Consider the following 22,838-nt stretch of genomic DNA (forward strand, 5'->3'; position numbering starts at 1 on the left):
GACGAGTGCCGTGCTGCTGTGATCGAAAAAGGATACGTTTGTTTGCAGTTGATTTCCTGCTACGAATAGTAGTCTATAATCTATAATTCATGTCTGTAGTTGTGTTTATGGTGTGAAGTTCATATTTTGTCTCATTAGTTTGTTATAAATGTCCCTGTTGTTCAGTAATGTTTGCTAGCAATATTAAGACTCAGTATGCTGTTGAGCCAACAAGAGATTTATTCATCTAGTTTATTAATACTATTACTTACTATTTTTAAGAGCGATTTCCTCCTACGCACTTTGGTTTTTTACCTTACATTATTAACTTTACAAACCACTTCTTTGGAGACTCTATAAAAGCTATCTCCTATCTCTCTATTTAAACGAATAGAACACCCAAGAACAGAACAGGGGCCGTACTTATCAAGCTTCTTAGAGTGCCATTTTACACTTAAGTCCTGAGAATTTGCGAAATTTAGTCCTACTCTCAAACTTAAGAATAAAAGCTTTTTATCAACGTTCTTAAGTCTAAGAATCACTCCTACTCTCCACGATATTTAAGAGACCTTCAGAGGTGTCTTAAGTGGTTAGGAGTTGCCAGCAGGGGATGGCACTGAGGCGAGAGAGATGTGCGCGAAACGTTCAGGGAAGGGAACAATGTTTTGGTTTTTTTTGATGACGAGCAGCTGATCAAACGGTATCGTTTAGACAGAGCGGATATTATTTTTGTCACAGATTTAATACTTTTCGATTCCTTGTTGATTTCTGCATGTGTCTGCAGTGGGCTAGTATATATAGAGCCACCCACACCAGTTTCAAATTAGTTGCCTAATTAATGAATTGGAAATAAAATGTTATGACAGTAGCGTATGTGTGTGGCCGTGAGGTGAGTGACGTCAGTGAGTGTGTGGGCGATAGAAGAGAGGGAGCGGTAGCGTGAGTGCCGGCGGGGACTAGTTTGTTTTGTATTATTTTGTAGTTTATTGTCAAAATATACACTCCCATTGTCCACTTAAATATATCCAAGATATTTCTTTATTCTTAGACAATGGATTCCCTTCCGTGATTGGTCATTTCTATGGACACAGAAATGACGTCACCTAAAATTCCGTTTACAGCACATAGTAATGTCGTAATTCAGCTCTGAGTGTGACACTTAAGATTCAGTCCTACACTTCGCTGAAAGTGTGAGTAAGACGCTTGATAACTAACTTTTAAGTGCAGCTTTCAGCGAAGAATTTATTTACTCTTAAGTCAACTCTTAGCAGACTTCTTAGGAGTAATTCTAAGAAGCTTGATAAGTTCGGCCCCAGATATACAGCATTTTTTGCTTAAACTATACACTCACTCTCATTTGTTTTAATGCTATGCTCAAGCTAGTTGACCATCATGTGAATTAAGCTGCGAAGAAGAAAAACGGATGTGACGTCATTTGCAACCTAGCAATAGACAAGGTTTTGATACCCTAAACCAGGGGTTCTGGGGCCGTACTTATCAAGCTTCTTAGAGTGCCATTTTACACTTAAGTCCTTAAAATTTGCGAAATTTAGTCCTACTCTCAAACTTAAGAATAAAAGCTTTTTATCAACGTTCTTAAGTCTAAGAATCACTCCTACTCTCCACGATATTTAAGAGACCTTCAGAGGTGTCTTAAGTGGTTAGGAGTTGCCAGCAGGGGATGGCACTGAGGCGAGAGACGTGCGCGAACGTTCATCTTTGTTTGATGACGAGCAGCTGATCAAACGGTATCGTTAGACAGAGCAGGAATTATTTTTGTCACAGATTTAATAATTTTCGATTCCTTGTTGATTTCTGCATGTGGCTGCAGTGGACTAGTATATATAGAGCCACCCACACCAGTTTCAAATTAGTTGCCTAATTAATGAATTGGAAAGAAAATGTTATGAGAGTAGCGTATGTGTGTGGCACACACATACGCTAGGTTACAGCATGTGAGGTGAGTGACGTCAGTGAGTGTGTGGGCGAGAGAAGAGAGGGAGCGGTATTGTGAGTGCGAGCGGGGACTAGTTTGTTTTGTGTTGGATTGGCTGTGTGCAAGCAATCAATAAAGCAAGATTTGCAACTAATCGCCGGACTCATTATTCACTCTAAAGTCGTCCGCTGTGGAGACCCACTGTCGGGTAAAGTGAAGGGTGTTGCCCCGAGCATACATCCTGGAGAAGTGTCTCCCCTGCCTCTTTGTTACGGTCTGGGAGCAGGAAGCAGGAAAGGTGCAACAAAAAGGAAACATTTATTTTTGATTCATTGCCAATATTGTTTGTTTGTTTGTTTTGTATTATTTTGTAGTTTATTGTCAAATTATACACTCCCATTGTCCACTTAAATATTTCTAAGATATTTCTTTATTCTTAGACAAGGGATTCCCTTCCGTGATTGGTCATTTCTATGGACACAGAAATGACGTCACCTAAAATTCCGTTTACGGCACATAGTAATGTCGTAATTCAGCTCTGAGTGTGACACTTAAGATTCAGTCCTACACTTCGCTGAAAGTGTGAGTAAGACGCTTGATAACTAACTTTTAAGTGCAGCTTTCAGCGAAGAATTTATTTACTCTTAAGTCAACTCTTAGCAGACTTCTTAGGAGTAATTCTAAGAAGCTTGATAAGTACGGCCCCTGAACCTTTTTAACATTGGGGCCTAACTTTTTCACTACTCCAATATTAAAACACAAAAAAAAAATGTAGATACTATTAAAATAAACTTGATATTTGTCAAGATGACTACATATCAAAGGAATATCAGTATATGCTCATTACATAACATTTTAAACCAACTTTTCACCAGATTATTAGGGCTGCAACAACTAATCGATTAAATCGATTAAAATCGATTATAAAAATAGTTGCCGATTAATTTAGTCATCGATTCGTTGGATCTATGCTATGCGCATGCGCAGAAGCTTTTAAATTTGTTTTATTTTTTTTATTTTTTTTTATTTTTTTTAAATAAACCTTTATTTATAAACTGCAACATGTAAAAACAGCTGAGAAACAATAATCAAAATAAGTAGGGTGCCAGTATGCTGTTTTTTTTCAATAAAATACTGGAAAGGATAGAAATGTAGCTTGTCTCTTTTATCCGATTATTAATCGATTAATCGAAGTAATAATCGACAGATTAATCGATTATCAAATTAATCGTTAGTTGCAGCCCTACAGATTATTGTGAACATGTCATGAGAAAATTTGACATACAGTATGTATACTTTATGTAAAATAAATATGTTTCCTAAAATGTGTGTTTTTAGGTGGTTTCACACACTGGTCTCAAAGGTCATCAGAGACCTCAGCCTCTCTCTCTGTGGAGATCAGCTCCTATGTGCTGCTGGCCAAACTTAGTGACAATCCTTCCGTTGAAGACCTGGGTTATGCTTCTGGCATCATCAGATGGCTGACAAAGCAGCAGAACTATTATGGAGGCTTCTCTTCTACTCAGGTACACATACAACTAACACAGTGAAAACAATAAATCGCACAGTACATTTTGAAATTTGTCTTAAAAATTCTTAAGGAGGAACTGCACTTTTTTTTTTTTTTTTGCCTATAATTCACAAGCGTGTGTAGGACGATCACACGTTTTTCTTTGTGGGTCGACTATTCTGTCCATAAAAGCCAATAAACAACCATCCAAAAACCGCCAATAGTACTCCATTTACATTTCGCGACTTGAATATTAACCAAGTATTAATGACAATTGTTATGGTAAGCGCTAACGCAGACAAACTATTTATAGTAGCGCTGTGATCACTAGCTTGTGTGGCTTTATTGAGATCATCTGCTGGTGAGCTGCTTTCTCGCATCGGAGCTCGTGGAAGTTTATTCTAAAGTATAAATAATGCTTCTCACCTTGATAGTACAAGGATGAGGAGGTAATCCGACAAGCTGGTACACTTTGACAGCCAATTTAGACCCTGAAATGGCGAGACAGACCCAAAGACGCTTGGTTCCACCCCCCTTCTTGAGGATTAGGAGGCCTTCTTCATCTAAACAGGAATATAACAAGATTTTATCAGTCGGCATCCTAAATATATTTTATGTGTGTTGGCTCTCATGAAGTCTGCAGTGAGTAGTAATCGGTGATGTTGTTGAAGAAAAAAGTGAAAGTTATTACTTTTTTTAAAATGAATGCGCCCCGTATCCTTAAAATGATCAAAATATGTAAATATGTTAATATGAATATGCCTGTAAGTACATTACATTTATACTTAAGGGCTTTGTGGAAGAATAGAATGACTCTCATAGGCTCCATTAATTACCTAACATTGTTCTCTGTTTGAGTAATTTCACTTAATCAAAAATTGTCTAACATTTCACACTACAATATAAAGTATGTATGATTCGTGCTGATATCAGTATTGGCCTTTTGGGTGGCGTGGCTCAGATGGTAGAGTGGACGGCCAGAAACTTGTGGGTTCCTGGTTCTTCGAATCCAGCTTCCACCATCCTAGTCACTGCCCTTGTGTCCTTGGGCAAGACACTTCACGCACCTTTCTCCTAGTGCTACCCACACTATGCTATGTGTGGGTAGCTGTACTATTAGTGGGTGTGTTGCATGCGATGTACTAACAGTGTGTGTACGATTGAAAAGTGGTGCAGACTGCCTTATTTAAATGAGAATTTTGTGTGTACGATACGGGGCATCACCATGGAGACACTCATTTACTGCACATTCGTGTTAACATGTGGCATTTTCCTATGTTGCAAACATGCAGGATACATGTACTACTTTTTATGATAATTTTGAATGCATCTACATTGACACCAATTTTTTTTATATACAAAGTTTTGCTCATTAGAGAGAGGCTGCACTTACTCCGCTCAAGAAACAAAAAAAAATGCATACTTGAAGTTTTTTTCTTACAAGAATTATTTAAAAAATGTATATTTTATGTGGAAAAAAACTTTTTTTTTTTTAAATAGCGCATCAAATTAATTTGTTTTAGTCAGCCCCTTAAATCCTCTTGCAGATATACAATTATAAAAGGATTTTGCTGAATAGACAATATTTCTAATATTTTTTTTATTTCTGCCTGTCCATAATGTTGACCCACACAAGTAAGACAGAGGAATCTCGTCTTTCCATTGTTCGATCCTGCAGCCGTGTTTGGAACTGTCAGTTTGCACGTCTTTCTGACATGTGATAAATAAAACGGTAAATCTCGCAAAACGTTGATGAGCGTTGATAAATCACATTGCGCATGCCAAATAATTATATTTGCATCTTCTCCTCCCAATTTTGTGGGCGTTTGGATGATCAGCTAAAATGTTGCATATTCATGAAGAAATGCCTTATTCTGCTCACTTAAGAGACGCAACCCACTTTACACACGTTTAGTAAATCAGCTATGCATGTGTTATCAGGTTTGCACATGTTTAGTAGACGCAAACCTTTAGTAAATCAGACCCTTGGTGTAAATGTAGCATAATGCAGATAATGAGTTCTTAATATATAAATATAATTCACTTTATTTCACTTAAAATATGTAAAATCTGTTATGTTAGTTATTCTTTATTTATAACTTTATGTAATACTTTTTTAAAGTATATGTTGTTTTTCTAAATTGATTAATTAATATTAAATAAAACTAGTTTTGTATAATGCCTGCAAATTCTGTGTATATTACTTTACATGTCCAGACTTTAGGGATAGCCTACTCTGTATTTTACCCCATTCTATGACAAGGGTCAGAAATGTAGGAGCAAACATATCATGCAATTATAGTATTTAATGATGTGTGTATTAAAACATGGGCACTGTATGTTTGTGTTGTAGGACACAGTGGTGGCTCTCCAGGCTCTCTCTCTTTACTCCACTCTGGTGTTCAGTCCAGGTGGTTCAAGCAAAGTGACAGTGGCGTCTCCCAGCGGTCAGATGACATTTGATATCAACCAGAATAACAAACTGATCTACCAGGAGCAGCTGATGAAGGATGTCACAGGAAAGTACAATGTGGAAGTGACGGGATCTGCGTGCGCTGCCGTGCAGGTCAGTCAACACTTTAACCTTCATTGTAAATCTATTTGTGAAGCGTATGAACTAACAATTTAAATTGTTCCACACCACTACTATTAAAAACATGTAATAATAATAATAATAATACATTTATTTTGCAAGGCGCCTTTCAAGGCACTTAAGGTCGCAGTACATCACATAGACTATGTTTATATTGCAGGCCAAAGTGGCCCCAATGAGATTTTTTATCAAACTCCAGTATAAACGTGCACAAGACCCATTGTGGCCTTGATGTCACTTGCATGCGTAGTTCTATAAAGTGAAAACGAAGGAAGTTGACCAGATTCTGTAAATGAACAAGGAAGTTGCTACTACTACTCCTACAAATTGAAATAAGTCCACACACCTTAAAATGTAGTGGTTTTTTTTACATGAAAATTAATTAAAGTAATATCATGTATGGATAAATATAAATATGTCGATCCGTTGTGGTGAAGAAGGAGCTGAGCCGGAAGGCAAAGCTCTCAATTTACCGGTCAATCTACGTTCCCATCCTCACCTATGGTCATGAGCTTTGGGTTATGACCGAAAGGACAAGATCACGGGTACAAGCGGCCGAAATGAGTTTCCTCCGCCGGGTGGCGGGGCTCTCCCTTAGAGATAGGGTGAGACTCTGCCATCCGGGGGGAGCTCAAAGTAAAGCCGCTGCTCCTCCACATCGAGAGGAGCCAGTTGAGGTGGTTAGGGCATCTGGGGCCGTACTTATCAAGCTTCTTAGAGTGCCATTTTACACTTAAGTCCTGAGAATTTACGAAATTTAGTCCTACTCTCAAACTTAAGAATAAAAGCTTTTTATCAACGTTCTTAAGTCTAAGAATCACTCCTACTCTCCACGATATTTAAGAGACCTTCAGAGGTGTCTTAAGTGGTTAGGAGTTGCCAGCAGGGGATGGCACTGAGGCGAGAGAGACGTGCGCGGATGTTCAGGGAACGGAACAATGTTTTGTTTTTTTTTATGACGAGCAGCTGATCAAACGGTATCGTTTAGACAGAGCGGATATTATTTTTGTCACATATTTAATACTTTTTGATTGCAGTGGGCTAGTATATATAGAGCCACCCACACCAGTTTCAAATTAGTTGCCTAATTAATGAATTGGAAAGAAAATGTTATGACAGTAGCGTATGTGTGTAGCCGTGAGGTGAGTGACGTCAGTGAGTGTGTGGGCGATAGAAGAGAGGGAGCGGTAGCGTGAGTGCCGGCGGGGACTAGTTTGTTTTGTATTATTTTGTAGTTTATTGTCAAAATATACACTCCCATTGTCCACTTAAATATATCCAAGATATTTCTTTATTCTTAGACAACGGATTCCCTTCCGTGATTGGTCATTTCTATGGACACAGAAATGACGTCACCTAAAATTCCGTTTACAGCACATAGTAATGTCGTAATTCAGCTCTGAGTGTGACACTTAAGATTCAGTCCTACACTTCGCTGAAAGTGTGAGTAAGACGCTTGATAACTAACTTTTAAGTGCAGCTTTCAGCGAATAATTTATTTACTCTTAAGTCAACTCTTAGCAGACTTCTTAGGAGTAATTCTAAGAAGCTTGATAAGTACGGCCCCTGGTCAGGATGCCACCCGAACGCCTCCCTAGGGAGGTGTTTAGGGCACGTCCGACCGGTAGGAGGCCACGGGGAAGACCCAGGACACGTTGGGAAGACTGTCTCCCGGCTGGCCTGGGAACGCCTCGGGATCCCCCGGGAAGAGCTGGACGAAGTGGCTGGGGAGAGGAAAGTCTGGGTTTCCCTGCTTAGGCTGCTGCCCCCGCGACCCGACCTCGGATAAGCGGAAGAAGATGGATGGATGGATAAATATGTATAGTGTAATATATTTGAGAGGGTTCAAATTTTTTTAAGGCTGTTAAGTGGAGGAAACGTGGACATCAGCTTGGCTCTACATTAGCTTAGTTTTTCAACTCACTTACGTAATGGACGTAACATGTAAACAATTACAATTACGGTCCTTCAACAATCGCCATTTCTTCGGAATCAAAATATATATTCATGTATTGCAATTGTGGATGAAGTATCCACTTCCACTGGTGGGCTGAATCTTTCCTCGTGCACTCAAATTATTTTATAAATATCTACGCAATGCCTCCAATCAATCAAAGTTTACTTCTACAGCCCTTAACCACAAATGTCTCAAAGGGCTGCACAAGCCACGACGAAAAGTTGCTGGACATCCATTGTTTGATTTAATTTAGACACGCCTCAAAGTGACTACAATCTGGAGTGTTGGTCAGCTTTAGGGGCATGTAAAGTTGGGTGTCATCAGTGAAAGCTCTGGCCCCGGGAATACACTAAATTATGGCTGGTTTTTCTATGCTGTATGTTCCGGGTGATGTAGTCCCCTATGACTAAGGTGTGGTGTCCGGTAGACTGGGGTGTAGGACTAGCTAAAGGGCTAAATCTATTATGCATCTCAACCGGTTCACCGTGGCTTGTAGGCCGTTTAGGGCTGCTACAAACTAGGCTAGTCAGTTCGCCACAGCTAACACTAGCAAACGTGTCCGCGGCGTCTAAAGTTACGAATTTAGTCTGCTCTAACTGGCAGACACGATCCTCTAGTAGGGCCAACCTATCAATGAGAACGGTGCACAACATACTCACGTTATTTCTTTCACCGAGCAGGTACCAATAGGTAGGAAAAGTTGGTTTTGCATTGTAGGGCCCTTTTAAGATGCAACTTGAACAATATTACCATCAAGCACTTGCTGCAGGTTGCTGAGTCTTTATTCATTTAGCACCGAAATGAGACGCAATACTACCTATTTTTTCGATGTGGTTACTCCAGATTTCGTTGGCACCAGTGCCATTATTGAACTGGGTATGGATGCCCATCCCTACTGACAATTAGATTCAGTAAGCAGACTAGTACTGTATGTTACGAATATGTAAATAGATGCCCAAAAGTGTTTTTTGACAAAAGTACATGTGGAGAGTTGTACTAACCTTCTGTGTGTACTTACTGTCTTCCAGCTTTCTCTGCTGTACAACATCCCGACACCCACCAGTGTTGCGACTCTTGCCGTCAGTGTGCAGACAGAAGCTGACTGCGCAAGCGTTTCTGCCAGACCCAAACTCATCCTAAAACTACAATCTCTGTAAGAAATCATTAACGTCCTGTCTTAACCATTTAAAAATGTATAAAACAGCAGGCATGCTAAAAGCTAAGCTAGCTGCTGAGCTATCTTAAAACAACTGAAGAAAAAAGTGCTTAGTACTTTTTAAGAAGTCCAGGTGTAAATGGAACTGCGTTGCAGCAGAAAATAAGCAGATATAAACAGGAAATTAACAAGTGGATTAATACGAGTCTAAAGAGAGGATAGTAATGTCACAAGTAGATGTACACTACACGTAAGGGGAGGGAAAATCAATGCATAAATGTGTGGTGTCGATACCAAGGATAGTATCAGTATATATATGATCGATACTAGAGTAATACGATTTATATTTTTTTTCTCTCAGAATATTGTTTACAAATTTAGGAAATTAGTCCCTGGACACAGGAAGACCAAATGATTTTAAAAAGTAGTATTTTTGCCTTTTTTTTTGTTATTTGTTTTGCTCAACTAAAGAAAAAGGAACTAGTTTAGATATTGTGTTGATATTGTTGAACTGTCAATAGCAGTCACTGTAAATAAAAAAATATATATATTTTATACATGTTATCAGTGTTTGTATCGGCCGATCCCACACATGGATGATGGGCATAAAACCCTGATCGTAACATCCCTAGCTAAAATCAATTCAATGTTAGTCAATATATGCCAAGCTGTCGGACAAAATGTTAAGTGTGCAGTGGTGAACCCTCAATAGTTCAAAGGAAATCTACAGGAATCAGTTCTCTTTGCATTATTTATCAGAAGGCGACCCCGGTCTGACTTTTTCCTTTTTTAATGTTCTTTTATCATAGATACAGCGGGAAAGAGAGCACCACCAACATGGTGATCCTGGAAATCAATCTGCTATCTGGATTTAAAGCTCATCCACAGTCTTTGCAGAAAGTGAGTCATTAGCACAGCAGACTACTGACCGAGTTGTTGTCATTCGTCGGCGTCTCAATGACACCGCCATGATCTCTTTGCAGCTCAAAGGATCGCTGCTGGTTGATCGAGTTGAGGAGAAGGAAGACCAGGTGCTCGTATATCTGAATGAGGTGAGAGGACCATGTGATGATATTTGACCTCCAGATTGTCTTTTTTACAATGTTGACATTGCATGTTGCGTTTTTCTCGTCAAACAGCTACCAAAGGATATACCAATTAACCACAGCTTGGAGTTAGTACAAGACATCCCAGTGCAGGGCCTGAAACCAGCTGTGGTCAAGATCTACGACTATTACCAGACAAGTAAATAATTTACACACTTTTTAGTTCTGACTGTGAACACAAAACTCACATTACATTAAATAGTTTTTTTTTACATTTAAATATACTTATTTTAACCACATTTAATACTTTTTTCTTTAGGTGACCAGACTGAAACAGCCTACAAGTTCCCTTGTATGGAAGGTAAAAACCCTTTTTTTGAACTACTGTGTGTATAACATAGTTACTAGTCTCCAAACAATTAACAGTGGAACCCATTTAAGTTGTTCCTCTTTATGTCGACAACCCGTCTATGTCCACCAAATTGTCCACCATGTTCTTCTTATTACTACAACTGTCTAGAAAGCGCTCATTTTCAAACCTGCTGCAGGCATTACATCCCGCCCAGGGGCGTATTTAATTATTTACGGGCCCAAGCAGGGATGGGCTGATAAAACAATATCAGTTTATATCGCGATGGACACGTAATCGTTATCAATAAAAAATGTGTTGATAAAAGGTTTGATAAATATTTATATATATATATGTATATGGATATGTGTGTGTATAATAATATATAACTATTAATAATAATTTCGTTCAATAATAATTACTTCATAAGATACATTTGTTTCCATACTTAAATAAGAATAACAGACCAAATTAAATGTTACACAGACCACATAACTTTCTGTCAATAAACCTTCAAAACATTGTTCTTCTAGATTTTTCTGTTTACATTTTCACACATTGCACTATTTTGTTACACTTTATTCAGCATTTGTTACACATTCCTAATTTTTAACCTTTATTTCAAGAGGTTATTGTAAATGGCTTATTCTATGTGATTTTAGAATTTAGTTAACATTAATTGAGTGTTTTCCATGGTTGTTGACCTTTCCTTTCTGCCTTGATCGCTGAGAGGATTATAATCAGAGGAAGCTTACAATTGAAATAAAAATGTTAACATTTAATCTATTTTTGTCCGGGTCTATATTTGGTGTATAACTTGTTTAGTGACACAATTTGCAGCCGTATCGCCCGACACTATGTCCAAGGCAAACATGGTCATTAAAATTTCCTGCAAAATATGTCATGTCATTCACTTTTAGAAAAAAGTTAACTTGAACATGGTAAACACAAGAAGTGAACTACCAGTAATAGTAAAAGTTAAAACATGTTTTATTATCGCCTATTCTCCTTATGTCTCTTACCAAAGTCACGGGTAAACGTGCAAGCAATGGTTAGTTTCTCTTTTGATTTTGGTTATGTAGACGACAACTTATGTCTTCAACCTCTTATGTCAATGTGAAATTTCCAGTTTGAGAGGCGTTGACTTAAACGGGTTCCACTGTGTAGTAAACAAATTCACTTAGAATTTAAATAATTCACGAAATGTATGTCAATCATTAATTATAATTAATGTGCAAATATGGTGATTATCATTTGTGATTTTCTCTTTTACAGAAGCATGAAGCCAAATTCTTTATCACAATAACCTTTCTTTGATACAGTATGTATAACTCCATGTCTGTTTGTGTAGTTATTAACCCAGTTGATCCTTTGTTTGTGAAGAGCTGTTTGAATATCTACTGTCATGTGTAATACTCATATGGACAATGAAATAAAGGTTTTGGTAACATGAATATGTTTTCTATGGACTAATTTATTTTGTCAAATTGTACTTTTTAAAGAAAAAATTAGGGAGCAGAACTGAAAAAATATCAATCTCATTATTCTAGTGTTGATCAAATATTGATACGAACCTTGACATCTATACTTATTTTACCAATCGTTTTAGTCTTTATGGCTGGTTATCTTCCTGTTCTTATTCAGAAAGTCGACTTTGGGTTCGACATATTCAATCAGTACCTTCATTAATGCTGGTGAAAAAGAAATGTTTTATTGTTCTTTTGCTCCTATTGTCAGGTAATGTTCAACCTAACCCTGGTCCAGATCTTAAATGCTAGAATACCCCTTGTGATTTTAAATCCAGATCTGAGTTTGGCATTATTCACCTAAATGTTAGAAGTCTACTTCCCAAACTGGATCTAGTGAGGATCTGGGCTAGATCTACTGAAACTAAGTTATTCAGCATCTTGCTCAAATATGTTGGACAATATCAAACAAGCTCCAAAAATGTCTATACCTGTATGTTCAAATACCAAAAAACACATAACGTCTAAAAAAAAAAAATGAGGTTGAAAGTTGGCACAAAAAAGAGACAACCCAATAATTAATCCAATTATTAATGGGTACTGTCATGGTCAAAAGTTTACATACACTTGTGAAGGACATAATGTCAGGGCTGTCTTGAGTTTCCAATAATTTCTAGAACTCTTATTTTTTGTGATAGAGTGATTGGAGCACATACTTGTTTGTCACAAAAAACAGTCATGAAGTTTGGTTCTTTTAATCCCAGGAACACCATCCCTACCATCAAGCATGGTGGTGGTAGTATTATGCTCTGGGCCTGTTTTGCTGCCAATGGAACTGGTGCTTTACAGAGAGTAAATTGGACAATGAAAAAGGAGGATTACCTCCAAATTCTTCAGGACAACCTAAAATCATCAGCCCGGAGGTTGGGTCTTGGGCGCAGTTGGGTGTTTCAACAGGACAATGACCCCAAACACACGTCAAAAGTGGTAAAGGAATGACTAAATCAGGTTAGAATTCAGGTTTTAGAATGGCCTTCCCAAAGTCCTGAATTAAACTACATTGAGAACATGTGGACAATGCTGAAGAAACAAGTCCATGTCAGAAAACCAACAAATTTAACTGAACTTCACCAATTTTGTCAAGAGGAGTGGTCAAAAATTCAACCAGAAGCTTGTGGATGGCTACCAAAAGTGCCTTATTGCAGTGAAACTTGCCAAGGGACATGTAACCAAATATTAACATTTCTGTATGTATACTTTTGACCCAGCATATTTGGTCACATTTTCAGTAGACCCATAATAAATTCATAAAAGAACCAAACTTTATGAATGTTTATTGTGACAAACAAGTATGTGCTCCAATCACTCTATCACAAAAAAATAAGAGTTGTATAAATTATTGGAAACTCAAAACAGCCATGACATGATGTTCTTTACAAGTGTATGTAAACTTTTGACCACAACTGTAGTTCAAGTTTTAAGATAACCGTGCATGTTTTGGACTCTGGAGGAAACCCACTCAATCACATATTAGATAATGACAACATACTTATTTTATTTGCATGTAATGAAGAAAAACAAATGCAATGTGAATACACAATGAAACTAAATAATAATTGATAAATGATCAAAATAAATATTATTGCTGTCAAAGCCTTCCTGTGTTAAATAAATTATTCCCCAAGTTTGTAAACAATATATCATGGGATATCAAAAAAGTAACAATATGACCAACACAATAAGAACAGATTTTTTTTAAAAAAAATATGGAAAGAAAAAAAAAACAAATGAATCTATTGATCCAATACTGACACAATATTATCTACGGCAGGGGTGCCTAAAGTGGGGCCAGTGGTGAAAATTTGGCCCCCCACAGGGTGGTTTTCAAAATGCAATGTATATTCATAATAACCTCTTTCAAGCTTACAAAATCATTGATGGCATGTCTGCCAAGCTCACCGTTAATTAATCTCCACTACTAGATGGCTGCTTAAGTCTAATCTAGGGGTGTCAAACGTACGCCCCGAGGGCTGGATCAGGCCCGCGAACAGGATTTATCCGGCCCGCGGGATGAGTTTCCGAAATATAAAAATGTACTTGAAATTTTTGAATGAATGAAACAGCTGTTCTAAATGTGTCCACTGGATGTCACAATAGCAATTATTTGTATCTTTGTAGATGATGCTACATATGTACAGAATAAACCACATGATATTAGTACATCAGTTGAGGAAAATGATCAAACTCCATAAATAACATCCCGTAATTTCATTTTGATAAAAAAATGTATCTTGATAGATTGAAAATTAACACCAATGAGTTGACTGATGAACATTTTCACATCATTTATTCAGAAAATATAATAACGACAAATAAATTATTAACCCCAACATGTGTAAAAGTGTAAAAAAAAACAACTACATTATGATTTGTACATTTGTGCTTGTTCTATTTTTAAACAAAGAAAACAAATTGAAATTGTCTTTATTTTTAAGTTATCATGCCGTGATTTTACTCACTTGGGAGTAGATTTTTCTCCATGTGGCCGCCGATCTAAAATGAGTTTGACACCCCTGGTCTAATCCCTTCACTCACGGAGATGCTGTACGCTTAAAATTGCTGAAGGCAAAACAGTTGGGCACCCCTGATCTACAGTATGTTTTAAATACCTGTTACATCTACATTTGAAAATAGGGGACATTTTCCAGAAAATTTGGGAAATTGTCATCTTTCCACCAGCATATTTTAACTGTCTACTGCCTGTCAATGCTGTGCAAAATATTGTAGTTTCCCTGGGAAAACCATGGGTCAACTGGTACTGTATTTAGATGATTCTGATCCGCCCACTCCTAGATATTTTTAGCAAAGCAAACTGCCCAAATATTCCTGGATTCTTAACTAAAGAGACATATTTTTGCCCTGAAAAATGCTTGAAATTTGTATAGAATTTGTATAGGAATAACATTATTTATAAAGCTGTCAGTTTTCCAGTAGCGGGTAACCAAATGGATCACCTTTTTTAAACATCATTACGCCAGACGCCTTTTTAGAACTTTATTCGGACCTTAATACGTCACCGGCAGGCCTCAGGTCCAACACCGTATATCTCCAACTTACACACCGCCTCTGTCATCTCCACACACACTCATTCAACAATCACATGTGCATTCACAGACGTTGGAACTCCGAACATCAACACAAAATTGGCGTTTTCAGGATGACGTACAGGCACTACTTACACGTCATTGATGTAAAAGTCAAGAACATGCATTATGTTCAAATTGTTGTGCAAAATGTTCGTCGGCATCCGTTGCGAGTAACTCGTATAATTTAATATATCTCAACTTCCATCCATCCATCCATTTTCTACCGCTTATTCCCTGTTTTTTCCAAATATAAATATTTTATTAATGTAGGTACAGTCATCTCTCGTTTGATGCTGTTAATTGGTTCCTAACATGACCACGATAAATACATGTCCGCGAAGTAGGAATCATTCACAATAAATCAAATATTTTTATAGCTAGTGAATTAAAAAAACATGTTTGCAACCTTCTAAATGTGTTTTTCAACAATATGAGAGTCCTCTAGACATTAAATGATACCCTCGAGTCACCTTCACACTCTTTCAATCTAATATAGTAATGCTTCCTGAGGCTGAGCTAATCAGCGGCCACAATACTGAACAGCATGATGTGATTGGTTTGGTCTCAAGTGGCCAATATTACTTGTAAGATTGATATGTTTAGTACATTTTGACATGTGTTTGCTTAGAAATACTTAATTTAGGGGAAAAATTTTGTTGAATATGCTTACAAAATACTAACAAAAGAACAAAATCTGCAATGGAGCAAGAGACGACCGTATCAGGAAAATATGTTAATTTATGTATAAATGTTGTTAAATTTGTTATTATGCACTAAAAAAATACATTGAAAAATAGATTTTCCATCAATTTGTTTAGCACAAAACATGCATCAAATTAAAGACAAAATGTATATAAAGATTTAAAAGTATAACAAATAATTTCAAATAAAATATATATATTTTTAGAATTTGGTATTATTCAATGAATTGTGAGAGGAAAGTAACTACAACTAATTGCTCTTCAAACTACAAGTGTTCACAAAGTACATATAATTAAAATGTGTTTACTTACTTATGGTATATGTATTTATTTATTCACTGTTGTGTTGCAAACAGAGAACAAAGAAATGGAATGAACTAGGATGGGTCAAACGATACTGAAGCGTCGATGCCTTATGAAACACATGAGTGATACCGTGTCCCTCAAAGCATCACCGTGTGTGTCACTCTACAAAACCATGTGACCGAAACAGCTGCTGGGTTGTTTGACTGTGAACCACCAAACTGTGTTTTCAGGAAGCGTTTCTTTGGGCTCATGAGTGAAAGCACGTTCTGAATTGACATTGATATTTGTCGCCATCACCGATCTGAATGGAACTAAGAAAAAAGGCAAAAATCTGAAGTATGAGATCATTTAAATAATCCATGGGGTGCTGGAGCCTATCTCAGCTGCATTCGGGCAGAAGGCGGGGTACATCATCGCAGGGCCAACACAGATAGACAGACAACATTCACACTCACATTCACACACTAGGGCCAATTTAGTGTTGCCAATCAACCTATCCCCAGGTGCATGTCTTTGGAGGTGGGAGGAAGCTGGAGTACCCGGGGAGAACCCACGCAGTCACGGGGAGAACATGCAAACTCCACACAGAAAGACCCCGTGCCAGGTGATCGAACCCAGGACCTTCGTACTGTGAGGCACATGCACTAACTCCTGTCTCACCGTGCTGCCCATTTTAATAATGTTAATTTTTTTTTACCCGTTTTCTATTGGGTCATTGACCAGACTTGCATAGATATTCGTTTAAAAGAACTGAATTTTGGACTGACATGAAAGCAGTGGCGGGCCGTGCGTTTCCCACCTAGGCTTTCAGTGATGTCCGACTTCAATGATTACATCTCAAAATACCATAATTTATGTCACCACATGACCATTGCTGGAGAAATACTATACAGAAACACATTTACGCACACCTTGCATTGAAACACCTCAACAGTGTACAAAATGGGTTATTTTCTGGCGCATTTAAAACATTTAAAAACCTGCATCAGCAATTAACACACGTTTTATGTGGTACTGTCAAAATTAAAATTGCTCAAAACATATTAAACGTGAAAAAATAAAGAAATAAAATATTTTAACTCACAATTAGTAGCACACATTCGACGCCGTGTAAGCCAGGGGTACCGCTCGTGGTCGGTTGATTCGAGTGGAAGTGGCGGGCATTTCCCCATTTCATCGCCGGGACAGCTGAGCTAGCTTCTGGGGTTGGCCCACATCGTCTCACAAGATGTAGTTTCTCTTTAAATATCCTTCTTGAAAATGGCCTTGCAAATATATGTTCTCCTTCTTTGTGGGTTAAAAAAGTGAGTATCTGTGATTTCTCTGCTAGCCCGGTATGGCTACACCGCAACACTTCCTGCTTTAGTAAATTGAAATTGCAACTTGAGATTGGATACTCACTTTGGAATGACAAGTGAGTATCCAATCACAGTCTCGTTAACATCAGGCTACCTAGATAAGCTACTTGTGATCTGATTGGCTATCGCAACTGTCTATCAACTGTATGTGTTCTCAAATTAATCCGCTAACGGTCCCAGGTGTGGCTCTGCTGATCTGCATAGCACCGTCGTGGCTCAAACCAGTGAGTATCCAATCACAGGACGCATAGATGTGAGGCCAGCTAGAAGGCCTTACTGACAACAACTTGTGATCTGATTGGCTATCGGAATTGTCTATCAACTGTATGTGCCCGTTCACTCACAGTGCAAGGACACCCGCATTGTTGATTCTTAAGGCGTCTGGCAGATTTGGTACAGCATGGCAACATAAGCTAGCTGAATTCTGATTGGATAAAAACTCTATAAACTAACAACAGCACTGGAAGGAGCATAATATGACATGAAGAGAATATGAATATGTTTAGATATCTAGGGAAAACAAATTAAAAAATACTTTTATCTTTAATTATGATCATGATTTCTGGTTATGTTAGGCCAGCAGAGAAAGCCTTGCTGGCCCTGACGGCACACCACTGGACGAAATGTGCAGAGGTGTGTGTCGAGTAATTGAGGAGGCGTTTCCACGTATCAAGGCTTGCTCCATGTAGGGGAGGAGCCGGAAGGGATGGCGTGCAAAGATTGGCTGCCCGCCAGGACCACGTGACTCTTTCGGGCCGTGGTTCAGATTTGCTGGGAGATTCCACAACACATAAACCACCCGAGCTCCATTGAAAATATGGGCTTTTGAGAGTTGTGGTCAGCTCAGAATCGGGGGAGAAAATGAAAATAGTTTTTCCAATGCCAAGAGAGTCAAGAATGCGGTCAAACTCAATCCAAACTGGTCACCATTTTGTAATCAATATAGACCAGCTGGTACATAGTGATGTCATCAGACCTTTTGGTATAATGGTTTGCTCACCTGTCTTTTATTCAACAAGATGTGGGTTCAATTCTCTGCAATGTCACTTCTCAAATCTGTCTTTCACCGTAAACATTACATTTTATAAATGACGCATTCTGTATTCATTATTTTGACCAGCTACCAGAAATCAATAGCTGGATGGTTATTTAAAGAAAATTAATTAAAGATAAAAGTCATTTTTAATGTACTTTCCATAGATATCTAAAAGTATGCATATTCTCTTCATGTCATATTATGCTCCTTACAGTGCTGTTGTTTTTAGGTTGGAGTTTTTATCCAATCAGAATTCAGCTAGCTTATGTTGCCATGCTGTACCAAATCTGCCCAAAGCCTTCAGAATCAACAATGCAGGCGTTCGTGCGCTGTAAGTGAACGGGCACATACAGATGATAGATAATTCCGATAGCCAATCAGACCACAAGTTGCTGTCAGTAAGGCCTTCTAGCTGGCCTCACATGGATTGTGACATTTACGCGTCCTGTGATTGGATACTCACTGGTTTGAGCCACGGCGGTGCTATGCAGATCAGCAGAGCCACTGTCATCCACTGTTAGCGGATGAATTTGAGAACACATACAGTTGATAGACAGTTGCGGTAGCCAATCAGATCACAAGTTGTTGACAGTAGCTTATCTAGGTAGCCTGATGTTAACGAGAATGTGATTGGATACTCACTTGTCATTCCAAAGTGAGTATCCAATCACAAAATGCAATTTCAATTTACTAAAGCAGGAAGTGTTGCGGTGTAGCCATACCGGGATATGGGGATCGGCGTGGCGCAGTTGGGAGAGTGGCCGTTCCAGCAATCTGAGGGTTACTGGTTCAATCCCCACCTTCTACCATCCTAGTCATGTCCGTTGTGTCCTGGAGCAAGACACTTCACCCTTGCGCCTGATGGGTCCTGGTTAACGCCTTCCGTGGCAGCATCAGTGTGTGAATGTGTGTGTGAATGGGTGAATGTGGAAATAGTGTCAAAGCGCTTTTAGTTCCTTAAAAAAAGGTAGAAAAACGCTATACAACCCACTTACCATTTATTTTACCGGGCTATCAGAGAAATCACCGATACTCACTTTTTTAACCCACAAAGAAGGAGAACATTTATTTGCAAGGCCATTTTCAAGAAGGATATTTAAAGAGAAACTACATCTTGTGAGACGATGTGGGCCAACCCCGGAAGCTAGCTCAGCTGTCCCGGCGATGAAATGGGGAAATGCCCGCCACTTCCACTCGAATCAACCGACCACGAGCGGTACCGCTGGCTTATACGGCGTCGAATGTGTGCTACAAATTGTGAGTTCAAATATTTTACTTCTTTATTTTTTCACGTTTAATATGGTTTTTGCAATTTTAATTTTGACAGTACCAAATAAGATATGTTTTAATTGCTGATTCGGGTTTATTGATTTTTAAAATACACCAGAAAATAACCCGTTTGGTCACTGTTGAGGTGATTCAATGGCCAGTAGTGCGTAAATGTGTTTCTGTATAGTATTTCTCCAGAGTAAATGGGACAATGAAAAAGGAGGATTACCTCTAAATTCTGCAGGACAACCTAAAATCATCAGCCCGGAGGTTGGGTCTTGGGTGCAGTTGGGTGTTCCAACAGAACAATGACCCCAAACACATGTCAAAAGTGGTAAAGAAATGGCTAAATCAGACTAGAATTAAGGTTTTAGAATGGCCTTCCCAAAGTCCTGACTTAAACGTGTGGACAATGCTGAAGAAACAAGTCCTTGTCAGAAAACCAACAAATTTAGCTGAACTGCACCCATTTTGTCAAGAGGAGTGGTCAAAAATTCAACCAGAAGCTTGCCAGAAGCTTGTGGATGGCTACCAAAAGCGCCTTATTGCAGTGAAACTTGCCAAGGGACATGTAACCAAATATTAACATTGCTGCATGTGTACTTTTGACCCAGCAGATTTGGTCATATTTATAATATGCAACATTTACATACAATCAAGAAATAATAAACAAAACAAGTACAGAAACGGTACAAAAACAGTGCCAGGGGGTTGTAAACTCAATAAAGTAACTAAAATTGAATGCAAAATATATATGTGTAGCAAAGTGTAAAGCTATAGGCTCACACAAGTTCCGTATATAATCCAAATTTGGAACACAGCATCAAAGTTTTCACAGGTTTTTGGTTGTTAGAGGTAGAGAGTGTTTTAAAGTAGAGTTCTAATTCTTTTTTTAAAGGCACAAAAAACAGGTCGGGTATTGAGAAACTTACATTTATGAATATAAAACTTAGCCAATAGTATAATGAGATTGCAAAGGTAAAATTCCTTTTAAAAAATTTTTTCATACAGTGTAAATCCAAATAGCACATCTTTAAAACAAAGCACAAATGTGTCATGAATATTGTCCAGGATGAAGCGACAGATGCCCTGCCATAGTGATCGAGTCCAAAACAGGTGGTAAGCAGTCTCTGGATGCATGTTGCATAAGGTGCAGGTAACATCAATGTCCTTCTTGTATCTAACCATCACAGTCTTTACAGAGTAATAACCATGAATAATTTTGAAATACATTTCTTTGACTTTGTTGGTAAGTAAATACCTGTTAGGAAGAGACCATGTTTTGACCCAGCAGATGTCATTCACAACATTATTCCAGAGCCCAATTACATAAGAGACAGACACACAATCATTTTGGAATAAGCTGCGGATTTTTCCGTTATTTTTCTGATCAAAATAAAGTGTCCCCACAGGAGTGTCAAGTGGATCATTCACAATTTTTACAGCAGAAAGAGGAGATGAGTAAGCCCTGTACAACATAAGAACACCTGTTGGAATGGCATCAGATACAATGGTAAATTGTTTGGGAGTCACAGGGACCTTAAAATGGTTGAGAAATTATTGGTAATTAAAAAGTTTACCTTCCGTATTGGAAAGCTGACTCACCAAAATAATACCATTCTTTAACCAATTGTTGAGAAAAAGAGATTTCCTTTTGTAACATACAGTATGTCTGTATTGTTCCAAATGAAATATTTCGTAGGTGAGAAATTGTGCTTGTATACAAGAGACCATGCCAGAAGGGCTTGTTTGTGGAAGTTTGAAAGAGAAACAGGAATCCTATCAATGTTGTAGTTTCACAATAACAAACATTTTAGGCCTCCAAGATTAGAAAATACATGATGAGAAATTTAGTTCCAAATCGATGCAGGATCTTTCAAATCGTGTCTTATCCAATTAATCTTGAAGGTGTTTTTTAGTGTAGTAAAATCGAGAAAGTTTAGACAACCCTGGTTGTAATTGTTCATTATAACAGATTTCTTAATATAATACATTTGTTTTTCCAAATAAATGTTTTAAATTAGATTTTCCTCTAAGGTTATATTTCTCTTTTGTTGAAAAGAAATGCTGTACATTTTTGGGTAGCAGGTTATAGTTTGCTTTGTACATCATTTTAGCTGTTTGCAAATGCACCAAATCGTTGAATTTCAATAATTGTGATTTAATAAATAAAGGGTTTGTATGCTCTCTATATCCAACATTATGTATTATTCTAATTTATCTTTTTTGTAACACAGTTAGTGAAAGTGGAGTAAAGTTCAAGACCGATCTAGAACTCTGATTTTTAGTAATAAGTATTCCTAGGTAATTAATACTCTCCTTAATTGGAATTTTACATATAGACAGCATTTCCACATCCCTTCACAGCCATTAGTTCACACTGTCATTTAAAAAGGCCCGCCATAGTTTGCCCATCCCTGCTCTAATGGCTACGCAAATGTATTATTATAACTACAGCATGAGGTAGATGAGAACAACTTTAACGTTATGTTCACTTAACTGTGAAATAAGACATTATTTCCGCTCGTTCAAATGGAAAATAAAAAGAAGAGTTTTTATTATTTCTAATTTGGACATCTCGTTCAGGAAAACAAATGCGTCACTTCCGGGATACTCGGTCGGTGAAGATGAGAATGACAGCGGCTTTGCTTTCATCGAGGGACATTGCAAGTGGTCGTTAAAGGTATGTAAATATGACCACGCTTTAAAACATTTATAAGCGTAATGTTTGTAGCTGGTTTGGTGTCCAAAGTATATTTATGTTCTATCACCCCGAGCGGGGGGGGGGGAGGGGGGAGAGGGTGTCAATGATTTTACTGTCATTATCCATTCATATTTTTCTTCTAACAAAAGGCAATTGAACGGTAATATATCCAAAGCGTATATAGTTTATTATGTCAGCTGTCGTATCACAAGGTGTTGTCTGCAAGATTGTCCGGTATAAAGCGGACTTCCTTCAAATATGTGTCAATTCAGCGATAAACGCGACATATTGACTGCGTGCGCTAGTAAAAGCCGCCGTTGTCAGAC

The 22,838-nt window shown here is 38.0% G+C and overlaps 2 protein-coding genes across 3 annotated transcripts in view; both read left to right on the forward strand.

Moving 5' to 3' along the window:
* The window catches only part of LOC133663433 (alpha-2-macroglobulin-like), a 113,580-nt gene extending 101,606 nt beyond the window's left edge, over positions 1-11,974 (forward strand). Inside the window, exons 30-37 of the mRNA XM_062067890.1 lie at positions 3,254-3,441; positions 5,779-5,991; positions 9,004-9,128; positions 9,941-10,031; positions 10,115-10,183; positions 10,271-10,376; positions 10,497-10,538; positions 11,802-11,974. Coding sequence (XP_061923874.1) covers positions 3,254-3,441; positions 5,779-5,991; positions 9,004-9,128; positions 9,941-10,031; positions 10,115-10,183; positions 10,271-10,376; positions 10,497-10,538; positions 11,802-11,809 — 842 coding nt within the window. The 3' untranslated portion in view covers positions 11,810-11,974. The remainder of the gene's footprint in view (positions 1-3,253; positions 3,442-5,778; positions 5,992-9,003; positions 9,129-9,940; positions 10,032-10,114; positions 10,184-10,270; positions 10,377-10,496; positions 10,539-11,801) is intronic.
* Positions 11,975-22,342: 10,368 nt separating this feature from the next.
* Positions 22,343-22,838, forward strand: part of LOC133663434 (tubulin-specific chaperone cofactor E-like protein) — a 34,661-nt gene continuing 34,165 nt past the window's right edge. For both annotated transcript variants that reach the window (XM_062067891.1, XM_062067892.1), the window contains exon 1: positions 22,343-22,491. The gene's annotated coding sequence lies outside the window, so the exon portion shown is untranslated. The remainder of the gene's footprint in view (positions 22,492-22,838) is intronic.

This window comes from Entelurus aequoreus, linkage group LG13 (genome assembly GCF_033978785.1).
Source record: "Entelurus aequoreus isolate RoL-2023_Sb linkage group LG13, RoL_Eaeq_v1.1, whole genome shotgun sequence".
NCBI lineage: Eukaryota > Metazoa > Chordata > Actinopteri > Syngnathiformes > Syngnathidae > Entelurus > Entelurus aequoreus.